Consider the following 24,153-nt stretch of genomic DNA (forward strand, 5'->3'; position numbering starts at 1 on the left):
GAATTGATGTTTTGGGCCTAAGTCCTTCATCAGGACCAAGCCTACACATCCCTGAACACTATGGACAATTTAGCATGGCCAATCTACCTAACCTGCACATCTTTGGACTGTGGGAGGAAACTGGAGCATCCAGAGGAAACCCACGCAGACACAGGGAGAATGCTCAAGCTCCACACAGAACAGTTGCCCAAAGGTGGAATCAAACCAAGGCCCCTGGCGATGTGAGGCAGCAGAATTAACCACTGTGCCATCCCAAGTTGGTGCCATTACAGCAACAGATCAAGCATCCTATTTTCAATATATCCCCATCCCACAAATACACATTTGAAACTTTTTCAGTGAAATTCTATCTCCAGGATTATTTCAGCAACACAGAAAACCTTGCGCCTTCTGTCTCGTGATCTTTCAAAGAGGGCGTGCACCAATCAATTTGTCCATTTGGGTCTATGGTGACACATACCCAACACAAAGGGAAGGGCAAGAGACTGCTAGCTTGGAGGAAAGGTCAAAGGGACAAGAGCAATTGAGGCATGAGGGATCTTTGAGTGAGGGGCAACTACCTGTAAGGGTTAGAGTTCATCAAGAAAGGGGATCAGGTAGGGTCAGTGGTTTTGAAGTGGACAACAGGAGGGGCCTGGTGTCTTGGGTGGGAACCAGTCCAAAGATGCCAAAAGGCAGTGGGGCTGAAAGGACAGGTACCAGAGTGTCCAGTATTGAGTCCTGGGTGTCAGCATGAAGAAGCTGCCTCTCATGTGGAGCATCCTCTGTTAAAAGGGGAGGTTAATGTGTGATGAGGGCAAGGTCCAATCCGAGACAGAGATAATGGAATGTCTGAGTGAAGGGATTTCAGCACCACATCACTGATGATGGGAGAGGGTCTAGGATCAGGGGAGAACTGTCAAAATCAAGGAGTTAAGGTCAGGAGGGTAGGATGGTATGTTTGCTGTCTTAGCTACGGGGTCAAGTGGGAGGTTCAAAGTTGTTAGAAAGTGGACACAAGTGGATATTTGAATAGTCAGGGATGACGGATTGTGATGGATTTCAGATTGAGAATGGTTTTACTTCTGTCCCTGGCAATTGCACCAAAATGATGATTAAACTGCCAGGAATGCAGGTTCAAGGGGAAGGGGACAAAGCATGAGGGTGTTGGAGTGAGAGTAGGAGGAGGTTTGAGTGTTGCTGTTGGGGGGATTAGAAAATCTCATTGCCCAGCCATTCTAGGCTCATGAGAACCAGTGGTGCTCACCTCATTAACTGCCTTCCACACACAGTTAACTCAATCTGAAGTAAAAACAAGATGCTGGAGCAACTCAGCACGTCTAACAGAACCTGTCGGACCTTGCACATATGCTGCCAGGCTTGTTGAGGGCCCCAGCATTTTTTGTTTCCATTCTGTCCATGACACCAGTGAGCTCAGCAGAAAGGACAGTTAGTGCAATGCAACCATCAATGAATAAACTGTTGCAAACAGGTCACTTCTATGGCTTTGAACAGTCTGTAGTATGCAGCACTGAAAGTATGTGGATTAACCGTACTCTGCACAGTATCAGCACACAGTGTGGAGAATGATAGGAACAGGATGAGCGGGAGGAGCGACCTCCCTTTCCTGGTGTGGGTGAATTAGATGAAGCTAAAGAAGAGGCCACAAACGCATGTCAGCCTCTGCTAGATGTCAGGACCATGGAGTACAAGGGACATCAGACACAACGTCATATGCCCAATAGCCGAGTACCTCCAGGACCATCATTCCATCGCCAGGATTCTGTTGCTTGCTTAGGATGTGAGCCAATCCTGACTGCTTCTGTCTGTGAGTGACTTCTGAACCTGTGACCTCGTCCTCCTGGAAGATCAAGGAGTATATGAATAAGAAGAGTTTAGAGGGTTACGGGCTAAGTGCTGGCAAATGGGACTAGATTAGGTTAGGGTGTCTGCTCGGCACGGATATGTTGGACTGAAGGGTCTGTTTCCATGCTGTACATCTCTGTGACTCAATGACTCTTTATCTCATGTACTTGCCAGTGAATGTTAGTCTCTGGGGTATCTGCTTTCCATAAACCTGCTTACCGTGATCAAGAATTCAGCTGCTGCACATGCACCTTAAAGTGCATATGTAACGATTTGATTATCCCAGTTAAGAGTAATCTCAGGGAACTTCCTGACAATGCGTGTAAGGAAAGACCAGATAAACTCAAAAGTTCTACAGTTTGGTGTGTAGATAATGGGGGTTAATGTGGACATTAATTAAACATTGAAACACACACAGTCTGTTCCACAGTAAGGGACATGTTCCTCACCCCCCCTGTATTCATCAAATCTTTTAAACCATACTGTGAGCAATTGCAAGACAGTGCATTTAGTCCTCTGACTAAATTATTACCAACAAATAATTATGATCCACATGTAATAACTTAAAACAATATACAGGCAATATTTCCATTGAACAAGTTATTTTTTAACAGCACCTTTGCCACCTGTTTTCTTGAAGGCACTATACCTGACATCAGCAGCTAAGGTCCGCTCAGTGCCCTGTCTCATTAACTGATGACAACAGGGTGCACATTTAGACCTCTGAGAACTTTAGTGTTTTGCACTGGTGCAGGCATTTCCACTACACCCTTCCCTACTGAAGGTAATAAGGTTAATGGGAAAGGGGGTGAAGGGATGCCATTCATCTGGGGCTATCCTGAAAGGAAGCACATGCTCCTTTTTCCTTTCTGTACCTGATGGCACTCCCTGGGGAAGCGGGGCACAATCAGATGCCGTTACTTCATCCCCCTCTCAGCTAACCACTGCTGTTTGGAGCCCATGGGTAGAGTGATGGAGTATAAGTCAGAGTGCAGACAGGTCATATGGTAATGATCACTAACCTCTCCATGGATGAAGGCATGTGCTCACATGTCTGAGATATGGCAGAACTCTCAGTTGCATCATGCACAATGATCCACTGGATGAATACCTACCCTCACTGTGTAATCGCTCATCTCTCCCAAGTCTGCTGTTGACCTGCATGTTTAATTAGAGTGGAAGTGGCTCTCACTTTTGATTCCTGTCGCCAGGACGCACGTTCCTCTGATTAAATTCCATCCATTATTGTTGGTATTTGAAGGTCTAAAATGGCAGTCATTATGTGAGATAAAAAGTAAGGCATTCAGGACAGTGGGAGAAATTCATTCACTCAGATGGTTATGTGGCTTCAGGGGTTGGTGGGTGGAGGAAATCGGATGCAGACACCTGGGAACATGGTAAACATTGTTAAAACTGTGTGTAGAAGATAAATGCCACCATGGTCTGTTCTGGTTAAATAGCCTGGTTTGTAACCTCTATCCAGTTCTCTAGGTTTAAACCAGCAAATGCTGATGTGCCCTATTCTTGGGATGAATGAGCTATGGCAACAAGTCTTCATATTGCATCATTATGTTAACAATTCCTTTGCAAAGGTCTTTTTGTTTGCTCCATTTCCTTTCCACAAGTGATGATTTTCTCCTTTTCCTGAAGACATGAATATATTCCTCTAGTATCTCTCCCATGTAACAGGTTACTCGTGTGGGCCCCCAGATAGTGCTTATCAGCAGCTACTTGGCTATGGAAGCCACCACAGTCAAGACTCATACTCCCCTCACCCACGCATTGCATTTCCACAGAATCACAGAATTGTTATGGTGCAGAAGGAGGCAATTTGGCCCATCATGTCAGTACTGGCCTTTCACTGGAAACCACTCACGGCAGCAAGCCTGGTTGATCTTTCCTTGATCTCTCAGCCCTTGATTTCCACTCACAGTGATATCAAAGACAATACTTACAACACCAACTGATGTGGAGGTGCTGGTGTTGGACTGGGGTGGACAAAGGTAAAAATCACACAACACCAGGGCATAGTCCAACAGGTTTATTTGGAAGCACTAGCTTTCGGGTGTAACTCCTTCATCAAGTGGTTGTGGAGTAGGATTCTGCTCCACAGCCACCTGATGAAGAAGATGCTCCAAAAGCTAGTGCTTCCAAATGAACCTGTTAGACTATAACCTGATGTTGTGTGATTTGAACACCAACGGAGACCACATAATGTAGCACAGACTGGGATTTCAACTGGAATATTCCAGGTCCTCATGGTTCTATCTTGCTACATTGGGAAGTGTTGCCATTGAGAAGTGAGCAGGAACCTAATGTCAAATGTCAACCTGTGGGTTTAACTTGCTATCACAGTAGACGTCTCTATCTATTCTCTGTATAAATAATATTTTTTTGGAGCAAAATTTGTGGTGCAATGGAATACAATTAACCATGAGTGAAATTCTCAGTAGGTGTGGTACAGCGAAGGTAATTAGCAAGGGTGGGGAACAAGCTGGTTAAACTCGTTGAATTTGCCTCTTACACCCTCAGGCAAAACCAATCCCAATCCTATCCCCCAATTCTACCATTTCCCAGACAAGCTCCCTAATCTTGAGATGTACTAAATGACACCCGGTGACTTCCCAAAATTTTGTCTGTTTCCTCCAAAGGATGAATATAAACCGGAAAAAAATCTGTCTGAAGAGGATTTAAAAAATGCGGTCAGCATACACCACGCACTGGCAATAAAAGCGACTGAGTATGAGAAGAAACCCAATGTTCTGAAGTTGAAGACTGCCGACTGGAGAGTCTTCCTTTTTCAAGCACAGTAGGTGTTCTTTCTGAGTGATTGACGGGATGGGGAGGGAGGGAGAGGAATGCAAGGAAGAGATCAACATATTGGGGGCAGTAGCAGTTCCTTGTCCAAATGTGCCAACATCAACTCAATTGGCTGAATGGCCTCCTGCACTGTAACATTCTCCAACCCTGTGTTCAATGAGCAGGGCTAGGAACCCATTCTGATCTTTCATTTTCCATTTCGGATGAGATTAAAAATCACACAACACCAGGTTATAGTCCAAAAGGTTTATTTGAAAGCACCAGCTTTCGGAGCACTGCCCCTTCGTCAGGTAGCTAGTGGGGCAGGATCCCGATGAGAGTGAGTAATTGCTGGTATTTTCCAATCACCCTGTTCTGGGATGTTTATGACATGAATCTGGAGCAGGTGGGACTTGAATCTGGGTCTCCTGGCCCAGTGGTACGGACTCTACCACTGCACCGCAAAAGCCTTCATAAAGGTGAAAGAAATTGTATAATTGTAATCGGTAGATATCCACCTTTACAGACCAGTTATCAATCCCAAAGTTCCTTTATTGTCAGTGACTATAATAGCTCCAAAATAATTGCAGAATTTGGTACACTCAGAGATAAGGCATGCAGTGATTCAGTTCCAAAATATTATGCAGCAACTGTCAAAGAGAGAGATTTGGCAGAAAGGTTAGAAAAGACCCCACCTTGATGTTTGCTCTTCAAGTCAGTTCCACCATCATGAGACTTAATAGTATTCATTTTATTTTGCTTTAACTATCTGCATGTTCATTCATTTTCAGAAGCCCTGAAGAAATGGAATCCTGGATAAATAAAATGAACCTAGTAGCCGCCACGTTCTCTGCCCCTCCATTTCCAGCTGCTATTGGCTCACAAAAGAGGTTTAGCCGCCCCCTGTTGCCAGCTACCACCACTAAAATGACGCAGGTAAGAAGTCACATTGCACACGTCAACATAAAGCCACCTTTGACTTCTAACCCTTCCTTCTATGAGGAGTTTTACAGTTAATAAAACCGTAGTGTAAAGTGGAGGTTGACTTACTTCAGTGTCTTCACAAATATCTGATGGAACACAGTCACAGCCTTCTTTGCCATCTAAGGAGGGAGAGGTGTCCCCAATGTTGTGTTTGCCAGTGAGAAGGGACAGAGTTATGTCTGAGTGAAGTGGGGAGGGATTTCCTTACCCAGTGAGCTGTGAATCTGGAGGGTTTTGATGCTTCATCATTGGATACATTTAAGCCTGAGATAGATAGAATTTTGATCTCTCTGGGAATTGGTGAATATGAGGAATAGGCAGAAATTTGGAGATGATTGGAAGATTGGACAGGATCATACTGGAGTGAGGCTAAGGGGGCATATCATCTGTGCCTGATCCTACTTCTGATGTGTTCTTCTGTAGACGATTACATCTCCATAGGTGAAAATGTACTTGTACCTTAACGTGTTAAAATGTCACCTATTATCTTTACTGTTCTACTTGTCTTCAGGAGTATTTGAACCAATTATAAAGGCCTTTACATCTCACCCTTCCTCACTCCCATCTCCAGGCATAGGAAATGTGATCAGGATTCTCTTCCCTGAGCCTTCACTGCCATTCTACAAGATCACGTTTGATCTTCTATCTTAAAATCATTCCCTCTCACAAATCTCATATCCCTTCTAGTCTTTTTCATATCTGGAAATGAATCAATCTGTTAAACAGACTCAAAGACCAGGCCTCCCCATCCTTCCAGGGCTGAGAATTCTAAAGATTCCCCGTTCTCAACATGTGAAGAAATTCCTCCGAACCTCAGCTGAAATGACTTAACCTTATTTTGAAACTAATCCTGGCCCTAGCACATGCAATATCGTAGATTATGAACTCATTCCAGATAATAAGCCAGAGCTGAGACCTTGATCGCATCCACTTGAGTGTTTTGCTCACTCACAGTACTTCAGAATCTGATTAATGTGATGGCAGTTGAGTGAAGGTAAATTACTGCAGATGCTGGAAATCTGAAACAAAAACTGAGAATGCTCGAGGAGCTGAGCATGTCTGGCAACGTCAGTGGAGAAACTTGTTAACATTTTGAGTCCAGTGTGAATCATCTTCAGAACGGTTCTCTGTGTTTGTTAAATATATAAGTGTAGACTGCATTACCATGTCTTTGGATGGTTAGCAGTGTTTACATGATTGAGGATAAAATTAGGATTAGACAACATTTGAAGAATGATATGGCTCCATTAATTCTCCTGCATTTTAACTTCTTCCAATCAGGCTTCTTGCTGCCTGTCAGCGTTGAGAATGGCCGAGTCTCAAAATGTTTATCTGTGCATGGGGAATTGCTGCCAGTCTCTGAATTTTCATTACCAGTGGCTATGGTGGGAATTGCCTCTAAATCATTAGTCCAAACCCCTGTGGAATGATAGAGTTATACAGAGTGGAAACAGGTCCTTTGGCCCAATGGTTTACTGTAACCAAAACAGCAGCAGCTGTTGAGTGAGAGAGAAAAGAACAAACATTTCAGATTCATGACCTTTCATCAGTATTGACTTCCCCATCTCAACCTTTATTGTCCACATTGTAACCACGATTCTATATAAGGCCATCGATAAGAAAGGGTAGAACTTGCCCATATTATTTCCATGTGTGGGGGCAGGGGCATCGGGTGGTAACTAATTTGCGTCAAGATTAGAGTAGTGCTGGAAAAGCGTACCAGTTCAGGCAGCATCCAAGGAGCAGGAAAATCGACACTTCAGGCAATAGCCTTTCATCAGGAATCATTCCTAATGAAGACTTTTGCCTGAAACATTGATTTTCCTGCTCCTCAGATGTTGCCTGACTTGCTGTGCTTTTCCAGCACTACTCTAATCTTGGATCTAATCGCCAGCATCTGCAGTACCCACTTTCACCCCGAGGTAACTAATTTGCCATCACCAGAACTGAGCTAATTCACCTGATCACTGACCAATCAAGAACTAGGTGTTTTTTTTTAGCCACTCAGGCAGATGTCGTTGGCAGGCAGCTTCTTGACAATCAGGGTGCAGAACACCTCTGGGTCCTAAGGTCCACTGGTTGAGGCATACTCCATAAGACCATAAGAAACAGGGACAGGGCTGCGCCATTTGGCCGTTGCTCCACTATTCAATAGAATCCCGGCTGATCTGATGTTCCTTGCATCCCTTTCTTACCCTTTCCCCATAACCCTTGATTTCCAGACTGATCACAAATATATTTGTCTTCATGTTCAAGGACTCTGCCCCCACAGCTCTCTGTGGAAGGAGTTCCAAAGAATCTCAACCCTCTGACAGAAAAAATTCCCCCTTGCCTCAGTCTTAGATCAGTACCCTTTAATTCTGAATCTATGCCCTCTGGACCTGGACCCCTCAGGGGAATCCAATAACACAAAAGTAAGTCATTTTTATCATATTGTCATGGGGAAAGGGGAATCGGGGGATGGGGTGAAGGTTCAAAGGTGAGGGCAGAGGGGTGGTGTTCAGAGGCCACGCTCTCTTGCTGCCTCCTAACCGTCATCTGTGTCTCTATCCCGAATTGGAACTCCCCTTCCCCATTGTAATCCTGATGTGGAGGTGCCAGTGTTGGACTGGAGTGAGACTTCTGACTTTGTCCATTCTGATCTGGCAGGGCATGTCGCCATGGTTTTCCCACTGTGATACTGGCCACCTTTCCCACCTATCGGGGAGGCAGCTAATCAGCCATTAACTGATCATGAAGGGTCTTGATTACTGATGAGTCAGGAATGTCCATAATGGACTTCCTTGCCCAGAATCTAATTGTTGAATCTAATGGGAACGAGTATCTTTCCAGGGCCAACATGCTCCTTCTCATCGCCTCCCTCATCTGCTCCTGCAACGGCTAAATTCTGCTAAATTTTAAGATAAATGTTTCCAGTTTTGATTCACCCGGCTTTCCTTCGTGTACTAACACTCCTCTCTGGGAAACAGGTAGTGTATACCAGTACAGTAATGTTATGTAGTACCCGTACTGGTAAGCCTTGAAACTCAATGCAAGCTCTAGTATTACCCATTGCTACTTCCTCAGTTCTCAATAGTGACAGGAATGTTGGCATTTTGAGCTATGCTGCTATATTAAGTGTTGATACCAGTTGAGTTGCTCTCTATTTCCTACCTGCCTCCATGAATTCAACATACGGTATTGCCATGGAAACATATCTTGACGTAGCAATGTGAGAATTTTTCCAGTATTGCAATACAAAGTGCATCTACAGCTACCAGCTGTACCTAAAAGATAAGGGAACTGATCTAATAATAAAATCCCTGTCTCTGCAGTACAATCCTGGCCCTGCCTTTTCTCTGTGTACTATTTTTATGCTGACATTTATTAATTTGCGCTGTGCACTGTTTCCAGCTCACTGCTGACGTGCGTGGTGTGGATAATGAGTGTTTTTTTTTCATTTTATATGACGGAAAGTCTGTATGATGTGAGGGTGGAGGGAGAGGTGGGATGGTGGGTGAGGGTTGCTGGTGGAGGACAGGGACCCCTGACTAGAAAACTAGATGACTGCCTGGAAAAGTACAATCTGTCTAGAATGTGGTACTCAGTGAGTGGGACCCAAAGTAAGGAGTGACCATTAAGTATTGCATTCCTTGGGAACCTGGTAACATTTCAAATAGGGCATTCGATGAACTATCACCTCTGAAAACATGCTATGTCAAGATGCCAATGTATTGGAAGATTAGACTCAAAGGGGTGGAATCTTAAAAAGAGCATAAGGGAAAATAAGGAGCAAAGTTCTTGAAATACCAGGATCACTTTTTAGATGAGCCAGCTCTTTCCATAGGATCTTGAGATATGAAAGGAGGCTATTCAGCCCCTTGGTCCCATGACAGCTCATTTAAAGATTGATCTAGTTAGACCCCCTGCCCTGCTGTTTACCCAACTGATTGATTTTAAACTTCATTCAACGCATAATACCAATGAAGAGAAAATCCACTTGCCCAAGCTAATGAATTGGAAGTGTTCAGCCTATGGTGTTGTCATCCCAGAGCGCCCAAGATCTGATATGAACATGGGTTCATGACACCCAGAGGAATTTAAATACGATTAATAAATCTGGAATATGAAAGTTACCTCAGCAAAGGGGGCACATGAAATTATCATCAGTTGTTGTAAAATGGCATCTAGTTCACTCATGTCATTTAGGGAGTGAAATCCTTACCTGGTCTGGCCTACATGTGAACTCTAGTTTGAGAGAAATCTGGCTAACTCTTGACTGCTCCCTACAATGGCTCTAGCAAGCCTCTCTGATCAAGAGTACTGAGGGATGGTCAACAGTTGCTGGCCTTGCCAGCGATGTCCACGTCTGATGAAACAATTTTTTAAAAACTTCATCCAGACCATTAAAGCAAATCCTGTTGCTTCAAACCTTTCATCATTTAAACACCTTTGCATTGGGACTGAAGGAAAATAAAAATGAAGGAAAATGTTCAGCCTCTCCCTGTAGCTCAGATCCTCCAACCCTGGCAACATCCTTGTAAATCTTTTCTGAACCCTTTCAAGTTTCACAACATGTTTTCAATAGGAAGGAGACCAGAATTGCATGCAATATTCCAACAGTGGCCTAACCAATGTCCTGAACAGCTGCAACATGACCTCCCAACTCCTGTACTCAATACTTTGACCAATAAAGGAAAGCATACCAAACGTCTTTTCACTGTCCTATCTACCTGCGACTCCACTTTCAAGGAGCTATGAACCTGCACTCCAAGGTCGCTTTGTTCAGCAACACTTCCTAGGACCTTACCATTAAGTGTATAAGTCCTGCTAAGATTTGCTTTCCCAAAATGAAGCATCTCACATTTATCTGAATTAAACTCCATCTGCCAATTCTCAGCCCATTAGCCCATCTGGTCCAGATCCTGTTGTAATCTGAGGTAACTCTCTTCGCTGTCCACTACACCTCCAATTTTGGTGTCATCTGCAAACTTACTAACTGTACCTTTTATGCTCACATCCAAATCATTTATGTAAATGAGAAAAGGTAGAGGGCCCAGCACCGATCCTTGTGGCACTCCACAACCCTCTACCACCCTCTGTCTTCTACCTTTGAGCCAGTTCTGTATCCAAATGACTAGTTCTCCCTGTATTCCATGAGATCTAACCTTGCTCACCAGTCTCCCATGGGGAACCTTGTTGAACACCTTACTGAAGTCCATATAGATCACATCTACTGCTCTGCCCTCATCATTCTTCTTTGTTATTTCTTCAAAAAAACTCAATCAAGTTTGTGAGACATGATTTCCCATGCCTTTGTTTGGCGCTGAAGGACCTCACCAGGTGTGGATTTCAGTGATCATTGGTGATCAAGTAAAGAATCATAGCGACTTTGTAAAACTCTGTGCCTGGATGAGGAATTGCCTTTCCAAAAGAAAATCGCTGTTGTGAAAAACTTGAAACTTGCTTTTAGCTCAGTTTATTTTCATAATGCATTTGCAACAACTTTGGTTTCAGGAGGACCAGCTGAAGTCACATGAGGCCAAGCTAAAACAGATTTCCACTGAGCTCACTGAACACCGCTCCTACCCTCCAGACAAGAAAGTCAAAGCGAAGGAAATTGATGAGTACAGACTGAAGGAACACTACCTGGAGTTTGAGGTAGGGTTTGGCAAAAGTTTTTGTGCACTCATTCCTTCCACTGTAGCTATATATAATTGTGTTTAGAAACAGCGGAGACAGCAGATTAGAAAGGCGACGTTTTTCAATGTGTGGCATTGTCGCATTGATCATTGCACTGCCAGTCAGAAATCTTCAGCAACACAGCTCAACAACCATCACTGCTCCATCGTTGTCAGCCATTGCCTCATCCCTCCCAAGCTTTAGAATTTCCTTCCCAAACCTGTGCTGATCTGATTCATAATGCCATTTCGTAAAACCTATCTCTTTGATCTCACTTTTGGTTATCTGTCTTAATAGTTCTTCGCACAGATCAAAGTCAAATCTTGTTCAATACTTTTGTGTCATGGGACATTGTTACTATGGGAATGGTGCTAAATAAAATGCAAATCTTGGTTCAAGTGAAACTTTGGGATTATTTTTCTTCATATATTTCCTTCTAGCAGTTCTTTTGTATGCATGTTGTGCATGTGGACTTGCTCCCAATAATATGAGCACTTCTTTGGAGCAGCACGGTGGCTCAGTGGTTAGCACTGTTGCCTCACAGCACCAGGGTCCTAGGTTCGATTCCAGCCTCAGGTGACTATCTGTGCAAAGTTTGCACATTCTCCCCGTGTCTGTGCGAGTTTGCTCTGGTTTCCACCCACAGTCCAAAGATGTGCAGGTTAGGTGAATTGGCTGTGCTAAGTTGCCCATAGTGTTAGGTATATTATTCAGAGGGAAATGGGACCGGGTGGGTTACCCTTCGGAGGGTTGGTGTGGACTGGTTGGGCTGTAGGGGCTGTTCCCACACTGTAGGGAATCTGATCTGATCTTCTTCTGCCACAGTTCTCATTACACGGTACCGTTTATTCTGGCAGTTTGCTAACCATGTTATCCTGGCTGTGATGCACTCTGTGATTTTGAATGATAATATTGTTCAAGTATGTTTTTTTGTCTTTGAAGACGATTTCCTGTGTCACCAGCAACCATCAAATTGGCAGCTTGTTTAGTGACTTCTCATGTGGCTTGTTTGAATTGTTATACATTTTGTATCAAACATCTTGAATCTCAATCAGCTTCCGGCTATCTTCATTCCTATCATGAAGAACTCTCTCAAAAGTTGGTGGAAGCAAAGTCTTTGAATATTATTAAGGTAGAGATGGAGAGATTCCTGATAAGGAAGGGGAGAAAGCTTATCAGAGTATTGGGCAGCACGGTGACACAGTAGTTAGCACTGCCACCTCATAATGCTAGGGACCTGGGTTCAATTCCAGCCTCAGGTGACTGACTCTGTGGAGTTTGTACATCCTCCCCGTGTCTGTGTGGGTTTCCTCCCACAGTCCAAAGATGTGCAGATTATGTGAATTGGCCATGTTAAATTGCCCATAGTGTTAGCTGCATTATTCAGGGGTAAATGTAGGGGAGTGGATCTGGGTGGGTTACTTTGTGGAGTGTCAGGTTGGGCCAAAAGGCCTGTTCCCATGCTGTAGGGAATCTAATCTGAAAAGTAGGCAGAAATGTGGAGTAACCAGTTTAGCCATTATCTTATTGAATAGCGAAGTAGACTTTAGAGGTCAAGTGGCTCTTAATTTGTATGTTAATAAGATGCTGAGTTATGAGAAACTGACCATTGCTAATGCATTTTCACTTCTGTGGCAACACAGCCTTGCCCACAATACCCTTCTCATTGAGAACATATGCTTCCACATTTACAAATCTTTCAGCTGTATTGTACCTTCATTCCCAGGAGATGTTGCAGTGGCACTATTGGAAGAAAGTTGCAATCACACTGTGACAGATTTACTTAGAAATTGTCCATCCCAACTGTAGGTATAAGTATTTGAATTGAAGTACAAAAATAAGGACGGAACAGGTGCAATTTTAAATTGGGAATTGAGTTCCAACTGTGCCTGCTTTGACCCAGTGGCACTCTGATTCCATTTTGTTTGAAACTGTGTATTGGTGGTTGGTTAGCTCAGTTGGCTGGAAGGCTAGTTCATGAGGCAGAGTGACTCCAACATTCCTGTGTCATTCTTGATGAAGGGCTTATGCCTGAAATGTCGATTCTTCTGCTCCCCAGATGCTGCCTGACTGGCTGTGCTTTTCCAGCGCCACACTCTCGAGAGTGTGGGGGCTTCACTCACTCATGCTGGTTGTGGTTATCATGAGGGAGTCTGCTTGTCAATCTCTTCCCTCATCTGCATTGTGGTGACCCTTGGTTTACATTGCCATTGCCATTAGTTGTCTCTCTCTCCCTTTACTACGAGAGTATCCCTCTGGTCCACAAGGACACTGATGACTTTGCCTTTCGTACCTCCAGGGAGCAGGAGTGTGAGAGTTATGAATAATTCAGTGCTGCTGAAGTGATATTTCCTCACTGTAGCCCATTGCTTGTATGGCTGAAGTCCCTTCAGTGCAGCATCTTGTCTCTTCTTGATTATTTTTCATCTTTCTGCTTCTGTTGTGGAAAATTATTCCAGTCAACACTCTTACGATTTTTTTTTAACTGAGTTTCCAACTAAATGTGCAGTTCCCTCACTTCTGTCCTTTTCTTTAAAAGGGTTTGAGCTATAGGGAGATGCTGAATAGGCAGAGGTTGTTTTCCCTGGGCATCAGAGGCTGAGGGGTGACCTTACAGAGAGTTATAAAATCATGAGGGGCACAGATAGAGTGAATTGACAATGTATTTTCCCTCGGTTGGGGGAGTCTAAAACTAGAGGGCATAAGTTTAAGGTGAAAGGGGAAAGATTTAAAAGGGACCTGAGGGGCAACTTTTTCATGCAGGGGGTGGTGTGTGTATGGAATAAGCTGCCAGAGGAAGTGGTGGAGGCGGGTACAATTACAGCATTTAAAAGGCATTGGATGGTAAGGAATAGGAAAGGTTTAGAGGGAAATGGGCTAAATGCTGACAACTGGGACTAATTAATTTAGGATATCTGGTCGGCATGGACGGGTTCGACCGAAGGGTCTGTTTCCATGCTGTATATCTCTATGACTCTAATTGTGAAGCAATATTCAGTGTTTATCCGGTCCATCTTGTTTAGTATAGCCCATGCACCACTGAGACCACTCCTTCATTAATGTAGGAAGATTTCACTCTCTGCCATAGAGTCATAGAAATGTACAGCACGGAAACAGACACTTCGGATCCGAAACTAATCTAGTCCCATTTTGCCAGCATTTGGCCCAAATCCCTCTAAACCCTTCCTATTCATACATCTAATTTATTTCTGAGGCCATCGCACCCTCTTTTTTAGCCTGTGCCTATGGCCTTTGAAAAGGCAATGACTGGATGCTCACTCCTTTCATGTTCCCAGGCATAAAGAGTTTCCTCCTTTTGATTTGTCTAGATTTCAGCTGCATTTTCAATTAATGGTGGCCTACAACCTTCCTGCTGCTGGTTGGAATAACTCATGGCCAGACATTTGATCTGGAGGAGTTAGCACAATATGGTACCTGTAAACTGTTGAGAAAATACAAATGTGTTTTCTTAGGAATAGTTTAGATTTCATCATGTGATGTTAAACTGCCCACTGGTAGACCCCTATTCCCATCTCTCCCAAATTACTTTTCCCTTGAACAATACCAAATGTTCAAATTCCTTTTACTGTGCCCTGGTAGTGGGATGTTACTTCATGCAGTCACAGTTGAGGTTGTGGTGCTGGAAAAGCACAGCAGGTCAGGCAGCATCTGAGGAGCAGGAAAATCGATGTTTCGAGCAAAAGCCCTTCATCAGGAATTCCACACTCTTGACTCTAATCTCCAGCATCTGCAGTCCTCACTTTCGCCTTCATACAGTCACAGTCCACTTCCCATTCCTCTGTTGTCACTGTGGTAGTTGGCAACAGAGATGCTGAGAATACTGCTTTTAGCGAGAGGTGGTAGGTTCAAAACTGAGATGAGGAGAAACTACTTCTCTCAGAGGGTCGTAAATCTGTGAAACTCATTGTCCCAGAGTGCAATGGAGGCAGAATCAATCAACAGAATCAAGAAAGAAATAGTTTTGGTTCTGATGAGAAGCGGGGCAAAGAGCTATGGGGAACAGGCAGGAAAGTGAAGTTGAGACCAGGATGAGATCAACGAAGTAAAAACAATGACTGCAGATGCTGGAAACCAGATTCTGGATTAGTGGTGCTGGAAGAGCACAGCAGTTCAGGCAGCATCCAAAGTGCAGCAAAATCGACGTTATGGGCAAAAGCCCTTCAAAGGGATTTTGCCCGAAACGTCGATTTCGCTGCACTTTGGATGCTGCCTGAACTGCTGTGTTCTTCCAGCATCACTAATCCAGAACCAGGATGAGATCAGCCATGAGTGTGATGCTAGAAAAGTCCAGCAGGTTGGGCAGCATCCAAGGAGCAGGAGAATCGAGAGCCTTTCATCAAACATTCCTGAAGAAGGGCTTATGCCCAAATCGTCGATTCTCCTGCTCCTTGGATGCTCCCTGACCTACTGTGCTTTTCCAGCGCCACACTCTCGACTCTAATCTTCTAACATCATGTTAAAGGGCAGAGTGTGCCTAAAGGGCTAGATTGCATGCTGCTGCTTCTACTTCCTGTTATTCCTAGAGGGCTTTTGCATTGGGGAGGGCAGGAGGAGTGTAAAGTGCACATACAAACATCCAGATTTAAGCTGATGGGATATTTTAGCAACTGGACCTCCTCTGCATGCTGACAGCTTGATGCAAATTCCAGAAGAGTGAAATGGAGAGGGCTTTTTAATGTTAAAAGCTCGCAAAGACTTGCCAGCTGATGGGTAAGTCTCAGGAAACCCAGATCAGGAATATCTCTTGGTAGAGAAATGGACAAAGACAATGGATTCCTAAGTTGCGTACCTTTTGGGCATCTCTTTGTCCACTCACAACTGATGACCTGCTAAGAGAAAGTGAGGATTGCGGATGCTGAAGATCAGATTTGAGAGTGTGGTGCTGGTAAAGCACAGCAGGTCAAGAATTCTCTTCCTCCTCAGATGCTGCCTGGCCTGCTGTGCTTTTCCAGCAGCACACTCTCAAGCTGCTGATCTGCACCCTTTCAGGAAAGTCTTGGTAGGTTTCTCTATCTACCTCCCCACTCCACACACACACACACACACACACACACACACACACACACACACACACACACACACACACACACACACGGAGTAAGAGTAAGGTGGAAAGAGATTTCAGGTGAAGCTAAATCTTTTTCAGGAGACCTTTAGGATAGAAAGCTGAATGGCAAGGTGAAAAGTACAATGCGGGAGTTCCCCAGTGCAGAAAAAGACTTGAAGCGTTGGACTGGGAGCTGCGAGAAGGCTGGTGTTTGATTAGAAATTATCTGTCAAAATTTATTCGTGAAGCAGACAATTTATTTATTACTGAGCAAAGGAGTAAACACCAGTGTTTCCATACTGTATAAACTTGTCTTCAAGTTCTTGACACAACACCGTGAGATGTTTAGAGCAAACAGTTTGTCAAAAGACTCATCAGGCACTGCAATCTGCTCTCTTCAGCTTGATGACTTTACACTTCTCTTCAGACTGCTACGTGTCAAAGGCTCCATTGCAGAATTTGCAATAAAGAATTGTGCTTAATTCCACCCCCTGCTCCTTCAATTAAAAGTTAGCCTCAAAGGAATTACCCTCCAGCTTGAAATACTGATTTCATTAACAATGTTGATTGTCTAAAGCCACTTTGATTGGGCTTAAAATATAAAAGTAAAGGGTTGAGCTCAGGGCAGCATTACATATCGATATTGAAAAATTCATTTCAGGATTTTGGTTGTAGCTAAATTACTTTGCTTTAAATCTGATGCTTTGTCTGTCGAATTGTGTGTACCGTTATTTCCACTTCTGGCAATCATCCATTCTGCTAAATGTAAGGGCAGGAAATATGTTTATAGAATGCAACTACACTTCATTCAGTGCACCAAATTGAAAACTTGTAAAAAGCAATTGGGGAAATAGCAAGGAACCATTGTGGGTCATTCCGAGGTACTCTTTCCTGAGAAATATCATGTTCTGTTGTCGACCACATAATGGATCTGAGAGTTGGAAGTGTTACCATATTCTCCATTCTCAATCCTGAAACCAAAATAATTAGTCACTTCCTGTTTTAGTGACCTACCTCTGGCTTTTGTTTTCCATATGTATTTTTTCTTATTTTGACGTTTTGATGCCTTTTTTGACAAGATATATGAGTAGGCAGGGAAGAGAGGAATATGGACGACATGGAGGTGAATGGACTTTATTTTAGAAAGACGTCATGTGTTGGCACAGTCTTGGTGAGTTTTAGAGCCTGTTTTTAAGCTGTACTATTCTTTGTTCATACACACCCCATGCCCTCTATTCAGCTGTGTCGAGGGACAACTGAATCTCCTGGCAAAGTTGATAAGATGTGTTGGATAGAATGGGGCTTGAACACTGATACCAAAATTCTGGATATCCCTCTCATAATGACATTGTGGGTCCGCATACTGGACTTGGATGGCAGCCATTTAAGAAGGCATCTCAGCACATTCTTGAGGCAATCTCAAGGGAAATTAGAGATAGGCAGTAAATGCTTATCCAGCAGTGACACCACTATCCTATAAATTAATTTAAAACACATATAGATTAGTTTGTTCAAATGGCCTTTTGTAGTTGTGTACTTTCTGTACATAGCAGAGGGATTGAATTCAAGAGTCGTGAGGTGATGTTGCAGCTGTGCAGGACCTTGGTTAGGCCACATTTGGAGTGCTGTATGCAGTTCTGGTCGCCTCATTTTAGGAAAGATGTGGAAGCTTTGGAGAGGGTGCAGAGGAGATTTACCAGGATGTTGCCTGGAATGGAGAATAGGTCGTACGAAGATAGATTGAGAGTGCTATGCCTTTTCTCATTGGAACGGCGAAGGATGAGGGGTGACTTGATAGAGGTTTATAAGATGATCAAGGGAATAGATAGAGTAGACAGTCAGAGACTTTTTCCCTGGGTACAACAGTGTTACAAAGGGGGCATAAATTTAAGGTGAAGGGTGGAAGGTATAGGGGAGAGGTCAGGGTAGGTTCTTTACCCAGAGAGTGGTGGGGGCATGGAATGCGCTGCCTATGGGAGTGTCAGAGTCAGAATCATTGGTGACCTTTAAGCGGCAATTGGATAGGTACATGGATAGGTGCTTAAGTTAGGACAAATGTTCGGCACAACATCGTGGGCCGAAGGGCCTGTTCTGTGCTGTATTGTTCTATGTTCCATAGTAAAACCATGCTAAGTTGAATAACTGGGGGTCCATCCATTAAATTCATGTTAAAGGAGGCTGCAAGACAGCCAAGAAGGTTCCTATTTAAAAGCCTGAAAATACAACAAAGCAGCAAATATGTGAAAAAAGTCTTCATTTGTCTCTATTTTTTACACCTTTCAAGGACCTGACTTTGTACAGTCAGGGAGAGTTAGTTCTGATAAATCTCTTCCTGCTTTATGTGCTGCTGTTCAACAAGTCTCATCGCAATTTCACCGTAGTTCTGAAGCAACTCTACCCATGTTCGCCAATAAAGTTTTAAACTCCGGAATTACAAAGATTTATATGCCTATGTTGTTGTGACACTCTGAGACAGCAATAAATGGAGCTGGTTATATTGGATAAGCCATATATCTGAGGTCCTCTAACACTCGCTTCCTAATCAGTGCTCCCTGTAATTTGGCTTTGCCACTGCAAGGGTCTCCAAGGTGCATGCATGATAGAAGCTTCTGAAAGCAGAAAGCATTCATTGACTGATGGATCAATGTGTGTGGAGTTTCCCAGCGGCTCGTGCAGCTCAGAGGGAGCATTATTCCAAGGTCCTAATTCATACCAAACCGTTATTTTTCTGTGGAAGAAAGTGAGGACTGCAGATGCTGAAGATCAGAGTCAAAGAGTGTGGTGCTGGAAAGCACAGCAGGTTAGGCAGCACCTGAGGGCCAGGAGAGTTGACGTTTTGAGCATAAGCTCTTCATCTTGACAAACAGCTTTTGCTTGAAACGTTGATTCTCCTGCTTGTTGGATGCTGTCTGATGGCTGTGCTTTTCCAGCGCCACACTCTTTGACTCAGTCTTTTATCGCTAAGCCAAACTTTCTTGACCTTAAAATACTTATTCTTTGAAATCTCCTTGATAGACTTTTACAGTGAGACAATTGTTTCAGATAATCACCTCTAATCCTGACCTCTTGAACATCCCTGCTTTAATTGCTCCACCATTGGTGGCCATTGGTTCAGCTGTCTGCATTGTTATTTCCTCCATAAATAATTCTACCTCCTTAACTTGCTTTCAAGCACTCCTTAAAGCTTGACCTAACATTTGGTTTTATGCCCTTAGATCCATTTTTATGACTTTTGTTCAAAAGTGCCCCGTCGAAGTGCATTGAAATGTTTTATTATGCGACACACTATATATAAATACAGACTGTTGCTGAAGAGTATATTTTTTTCCTGAAATAAAGAGCTTAAGCTGATGCCTAAGAGAGCGTTTACAAGACTGCCAAATGCTACCTATGGATATCACAGGCTGCATAGGACTTTGAGATTGCTTATGAGTGACTCCAGATTCAACAGAATCTCAGTTTTACATTAATGAAGAACACTGCAGTTTGCAATTCTTTTGGCGGTTTTCCTGCATAATTGAAAAATAATTGAATTGGGACTATATGTGCATTCAATAAAGGTTATGAACTTTTATGAATAATTACACACACTTTCACAGAATTGTTATGGTGCAGCCAGAGGCCATTCAGCCCATTGGGTCTGCACCGGTTCCCTGCGCATTTTAATAGAGTGCCCATTGCTTACATAGAAACAGTCATCCTGCTCAATGCTTCAATTGAACCTTCCTCCAAACTTCCAGGCAGTGCATTCCACGCCTTAACTACTCACCGTGTCAAGAAATTATTTTCTAATCTTGTATTTGTTTCTTTTTCAAAGCATTTGAAAACTTTTCTTTTTGGTTTTCGATTGGTTTATGAGTTGGAAGAGTTTTTTTTCCCTATCCGCTTTGTACAGAACCTTGGTGAATTTGAAAACTTTTAACAAATCTCCTCTCAGCCTTCACTACACCAAGGGGAAAAAGCCCCATCTTCTCCAATTTTTTCTCATAATTGAAATTTCTCAACCTGAACATCATTCTTGTAAATCTCCTCTGCACTCTTCTTGTCCTCCCTATAGTGTGGTGCCCAAAACATTATACAATATTCCAGTGAGGTCTAAGCAGTATCATACAAAGGTTCATCATAACCTTCCTGCTCTTGTACTCGATACCCCTGTTTGTGAAAATTAGAATATTATATAGTTTATTAACTACCTGTCTTGTCATTGTTAATGAGAAAGAATGATGCAGACCCAGGTGTCTTTGAATCTGCACACCCTTTAAAATGGAACTCTTTATTTCATTCAATCTCTCTATGTTCTTTGCACCAGACTGCATCTCCTCACACTTCTTCAGATTGAACTTCATCTGCCACACATCTACTACTCCATCAACTTGTCAACGTCCCTTTGAAGTTCTTCATTTTGGCATATTTGTGCATAAGACCTTAAAATTGGCAAGACACATGGATGTGTTAACAAACAATGCTGTATTCTAGGCTGGATAAATAGGAACAAAGAGTGCTTGAGTAGGAAGATTATGACAAACTTAAATAAGACACTGTTTAGACCTCAGCTAGAGCATTGTGTCCACTCTGAAAGCAGAAGATTGGTATGCAGTTAAAATGCACAAATAACCAGTGCAAACATGATGGGCCTTTTGGACTCCTTCTCATTGTAATGATTGTGTGAAAGAACTTACATTTATCTAGCACCATTCACAATCTTTGAACACCTGCATAATACTGTTTCAATCATTCTTCAGTCATGCAGGAAAATCACAAAAAGTGATGCACATTTTACGTATTCTTGATTCATTTGAAATAAGAGATCTTCCAGAATCCTCCTAACAGTTTCCAAGCTCCCAAGTTTTGTGTCAGGTGCAAACTTTGAAACTGTTACCTGTAAACAAAAGACACAGATGTGCGGGTGAGATGGTTTGGCCATGCTAAATTGCCCATAGTGTCCAGGTTAGGTGGATTAACCATGGAGAATGCAGGATTACAGGGATACAGCAGGGATGGGTCTACGTGGAATGCTCTTCAGAGGGTCAGTGTGGACTCGATGGACTGAATGGCCTGCTTCCACACTGTAGGGATTCTATGAATATGATCTAGATCATTAGTATATATTAAGAAAAGCAAGGGTCATATTGCCAACTCATCAGAAACTCTACTACAAATTTTCTCCCAGCTTGAAAAATACTCATTAACTTGTTCCCTCTGTGCCCATGTTTCTTGTCCCTAGGCCAATTTTTGTATCCACTTTGCTGCTGTTCCTTTTATTCCATGAGCTATAACTTTGCTCATAAATTTGTTATGTGACACTGTATCAAATGCTTTTTTGGAAATCCATGTACACCATATTAGGAGCATTTATCATTGAACCTTCCTGTTACCCTTTCAAAAAACTCCAGCAATTAGGCTCAGACACAAATGGCTCTTAACAAATCCATGCTGATGTTTCCAAATCAACTCACATTATTGCTTGTGACAATTAATTATTTTCCAAATAATTATTTCATTTCCTTTAAATTAATTAATTTCTCAGGCTATTTAAAATGAATTAACTATTCTAATGTATCACGAAAAGTAAATGTCACTCTTTATTTGTTTAAAATCACACAACATCAGGTTATAGTCCAACAGATTTAATTGGAAGCACATTAGAATGAGAGGCACTCCGAAAGCTAGTGCTTCCAATTAAACCTGTTGGACTATAACCTGGTGTTGTGTGATTTTTAACTTTGTACACCCCAGTCCAACACCGGCGTCTCCAAATCATATTTATTTGTTATTCTCATAGCACCAAGTATTATGAAAGATTGAAGTTGACTTTTCATCTGCATTCAGCTCAGGATGGGAGTGTGGTGGAGCTACAATATCTTTTCAGTTTATTCACCCTATTAGAAAATGTTTGTTTATTTCCCCTTCTTACTCACTCTGACTTTCAGCTCGATGGAGCGTTGTTCTCTGAAGATACAGACTTCTTTGTAACTTAGGGCACTTCCAACCACACCGTCGACTAGCAAGCAGATGTACACCCCCAAGGGAACAAAGAATAGTGCACTGCATTTGTCTGCATCAAAAACCTAATGTTTATCCTTTAGGGAATCCCACAGGGTTTAGTCCACCATTTAGGCAGAGTCTATGTACAAACATCACCATTAGTATTATTGGCATGCACTTAACAGCTCCTTAATTCAGTTTAACAGTAATTAAATTATTGACTGATGACTTGATAAAGGTATTGATGCACAAAGCCCTTTGGTAACATTAAAAATACCAACACCATTTATATTCAGTGCAATTGAGAAAATAATATTTACATTGTCAGTTTATGATGAAATATAATAGTTCGGTGAATATATTTTCTTCCAGCAGCCTTAATTCCTGCCTTATTTCCTCACCCTGACTCTTGCAGATGACTTTGCTATTTTCCCATATCTAACATCACAGGCGGCAGGCAAAGTGCGTGCCTTTGTCTGGTTTCTTGCTTAGTATTTCCGGGATCAGCTTGCCAGAGGCTATACAGGCGTCACTCCATGTCAAGTTCAGCTGACCAGGAGACTCACTTGCTCTTATTCCCTCCCGTTGGCACATTGGAGTGATTTACAGGTTAATATTGAAATCCTAGACTGGGACATGTGGGGCTTCTGACTCAGAGGCAGGGACGCCACCGTCTGCACCACAAAACCATCTCTTGTTGAAGTGTAAGGCTAAATTTAATGGAAATGAGGGGAAATTGAAAATTTGAACTCTTTAAGGGGTGCATTGCCATGTTTTATTCATAGGATGCCTGAGATGTCCTCACCATGTTTTTTCAAATTAACTATTCCCTATTCTACCAAGCGTGTTTGTAATGTCATTTCTATTTGTATTCCATTCCCAGAACACACTGCCATTCTCAACATGCAGTCACATCAGAATTGCACGTTCCTCTGTTGCGACCATACTGTTGAATTTTAACCCCTTCTTCATTCCTGCCATTGATGTTATTGTATTAGGTTTGCAATTAATAGTTTAGTGGAACCAGGAATGTGATTTCTATCATTATGTGCTGGCCATTTGTTCTGTACTGGAAGAAATCCTGTGATTTAAACTTAAAGAACCAGAGAAGCTACCTGGTGAGATAATTGAGGTGTTCATTAAATTGAGCTTTCGTGACCCCAAAAAAACAAGAGGCCAGAAGTGAGAAGAAGGTTCAGTTCAGGGGAAAGCAAAATTTGCGGATTTGCTGTTCAGCAGCTATAAGTAGTCTCAGTAACCAGAAAAGCTCTAGGAGCTTGGTCTCTCAAATTCAGAGAGAGAGGAGAGTGAGTTAGCCTGTACAGCTGATTCTGATATCATGTGATAGTAGACTGAATGAGAATGGAACTGTTATAAGAAAATCGTCCAAATTCCACATCATTTAAACTAATGGGGTTGGAATCACATTACACCCAATGCAGGTAAGGAAGGTTCACGTTTACAAATAATGGTCTAAATTCTTAAACTGCGTTAAAGCCAATTCACGTTATAGCAGAATTGACTGTATGTGTGAGTCTGGAAAAGACAGAGAAAATTGTATCTGGTTGAATATGCTGAAAGGAAGTGCTTCTAACTCTATCAGTTGAGTAAGGAATTAAAAAGTGAAGATAGAAATGATATTTTTCACCAGGATTGAGTGACTGAAAAGGTTGTTGCCAGGAAAAAGATTGAATCTTTCTTTTTGTTGTTTATGATAAGATCTTTGTGGTATAGTTTTGTTTCTTTTCTTGTCTTTTTCTGTAATAAACTTGAATTCTTCTGCTAAACATACATCGGCAGCCTCTAAACAT

The 24,153-nt window shown here is 42.6% G+C and overlaps 1 protein-coding gene across 7 annotated transcripts in view; it reads left to right on the forward strand.

The window, feature by feature from the left end:
* Positions 1–24,153, forward strand: part of LOC132833450 (PH and SEC7 domain-containing protein 3-like) — a 439,179-nt gene that overhangs the window by 412,489 nt on the left and 2,537 nt on the right. For all 7 annotated transcript variants that reach the window (XM_060851749.1, XM_060851748.1, XM_060851750.1 and 4 more), the window contains 3 exons: positions 4,497–4,654; positions 5,436–5,580; positions 11,125–11,268. In XM_060851749.1, coding sequence (XP_060707732.1) covers positions 4,497–4,654; positions 5,436–5,580; positions 11,125–11,268 — 447 coding nt within the window. The remainder of the gene's footprint in view (positions 1–4,496; positions 4,655–5,435; positions 5,581–11,124; positions 11,269–24,153) is intronic.

The sequence above is a fragment of the Hemiscyllium ocellatum genome, chromosome 36, assembly GCF_020745735.1.
Source record: "Hemiscyllium ocellatum isolate sHemOce1 chromosome 36, sHemOce1.pat.X.cur, whole genome shotgun sequence".
In the NCBI taxonomy this organism is placed as follows: domain Eukaryota; kingdom Metazoa; phylum Chordata; class Chondrichthyes; order Orectolobiformes; family Hemiscylliidae; genus Hemiscyllium; species Hemiscyllium ocellatum.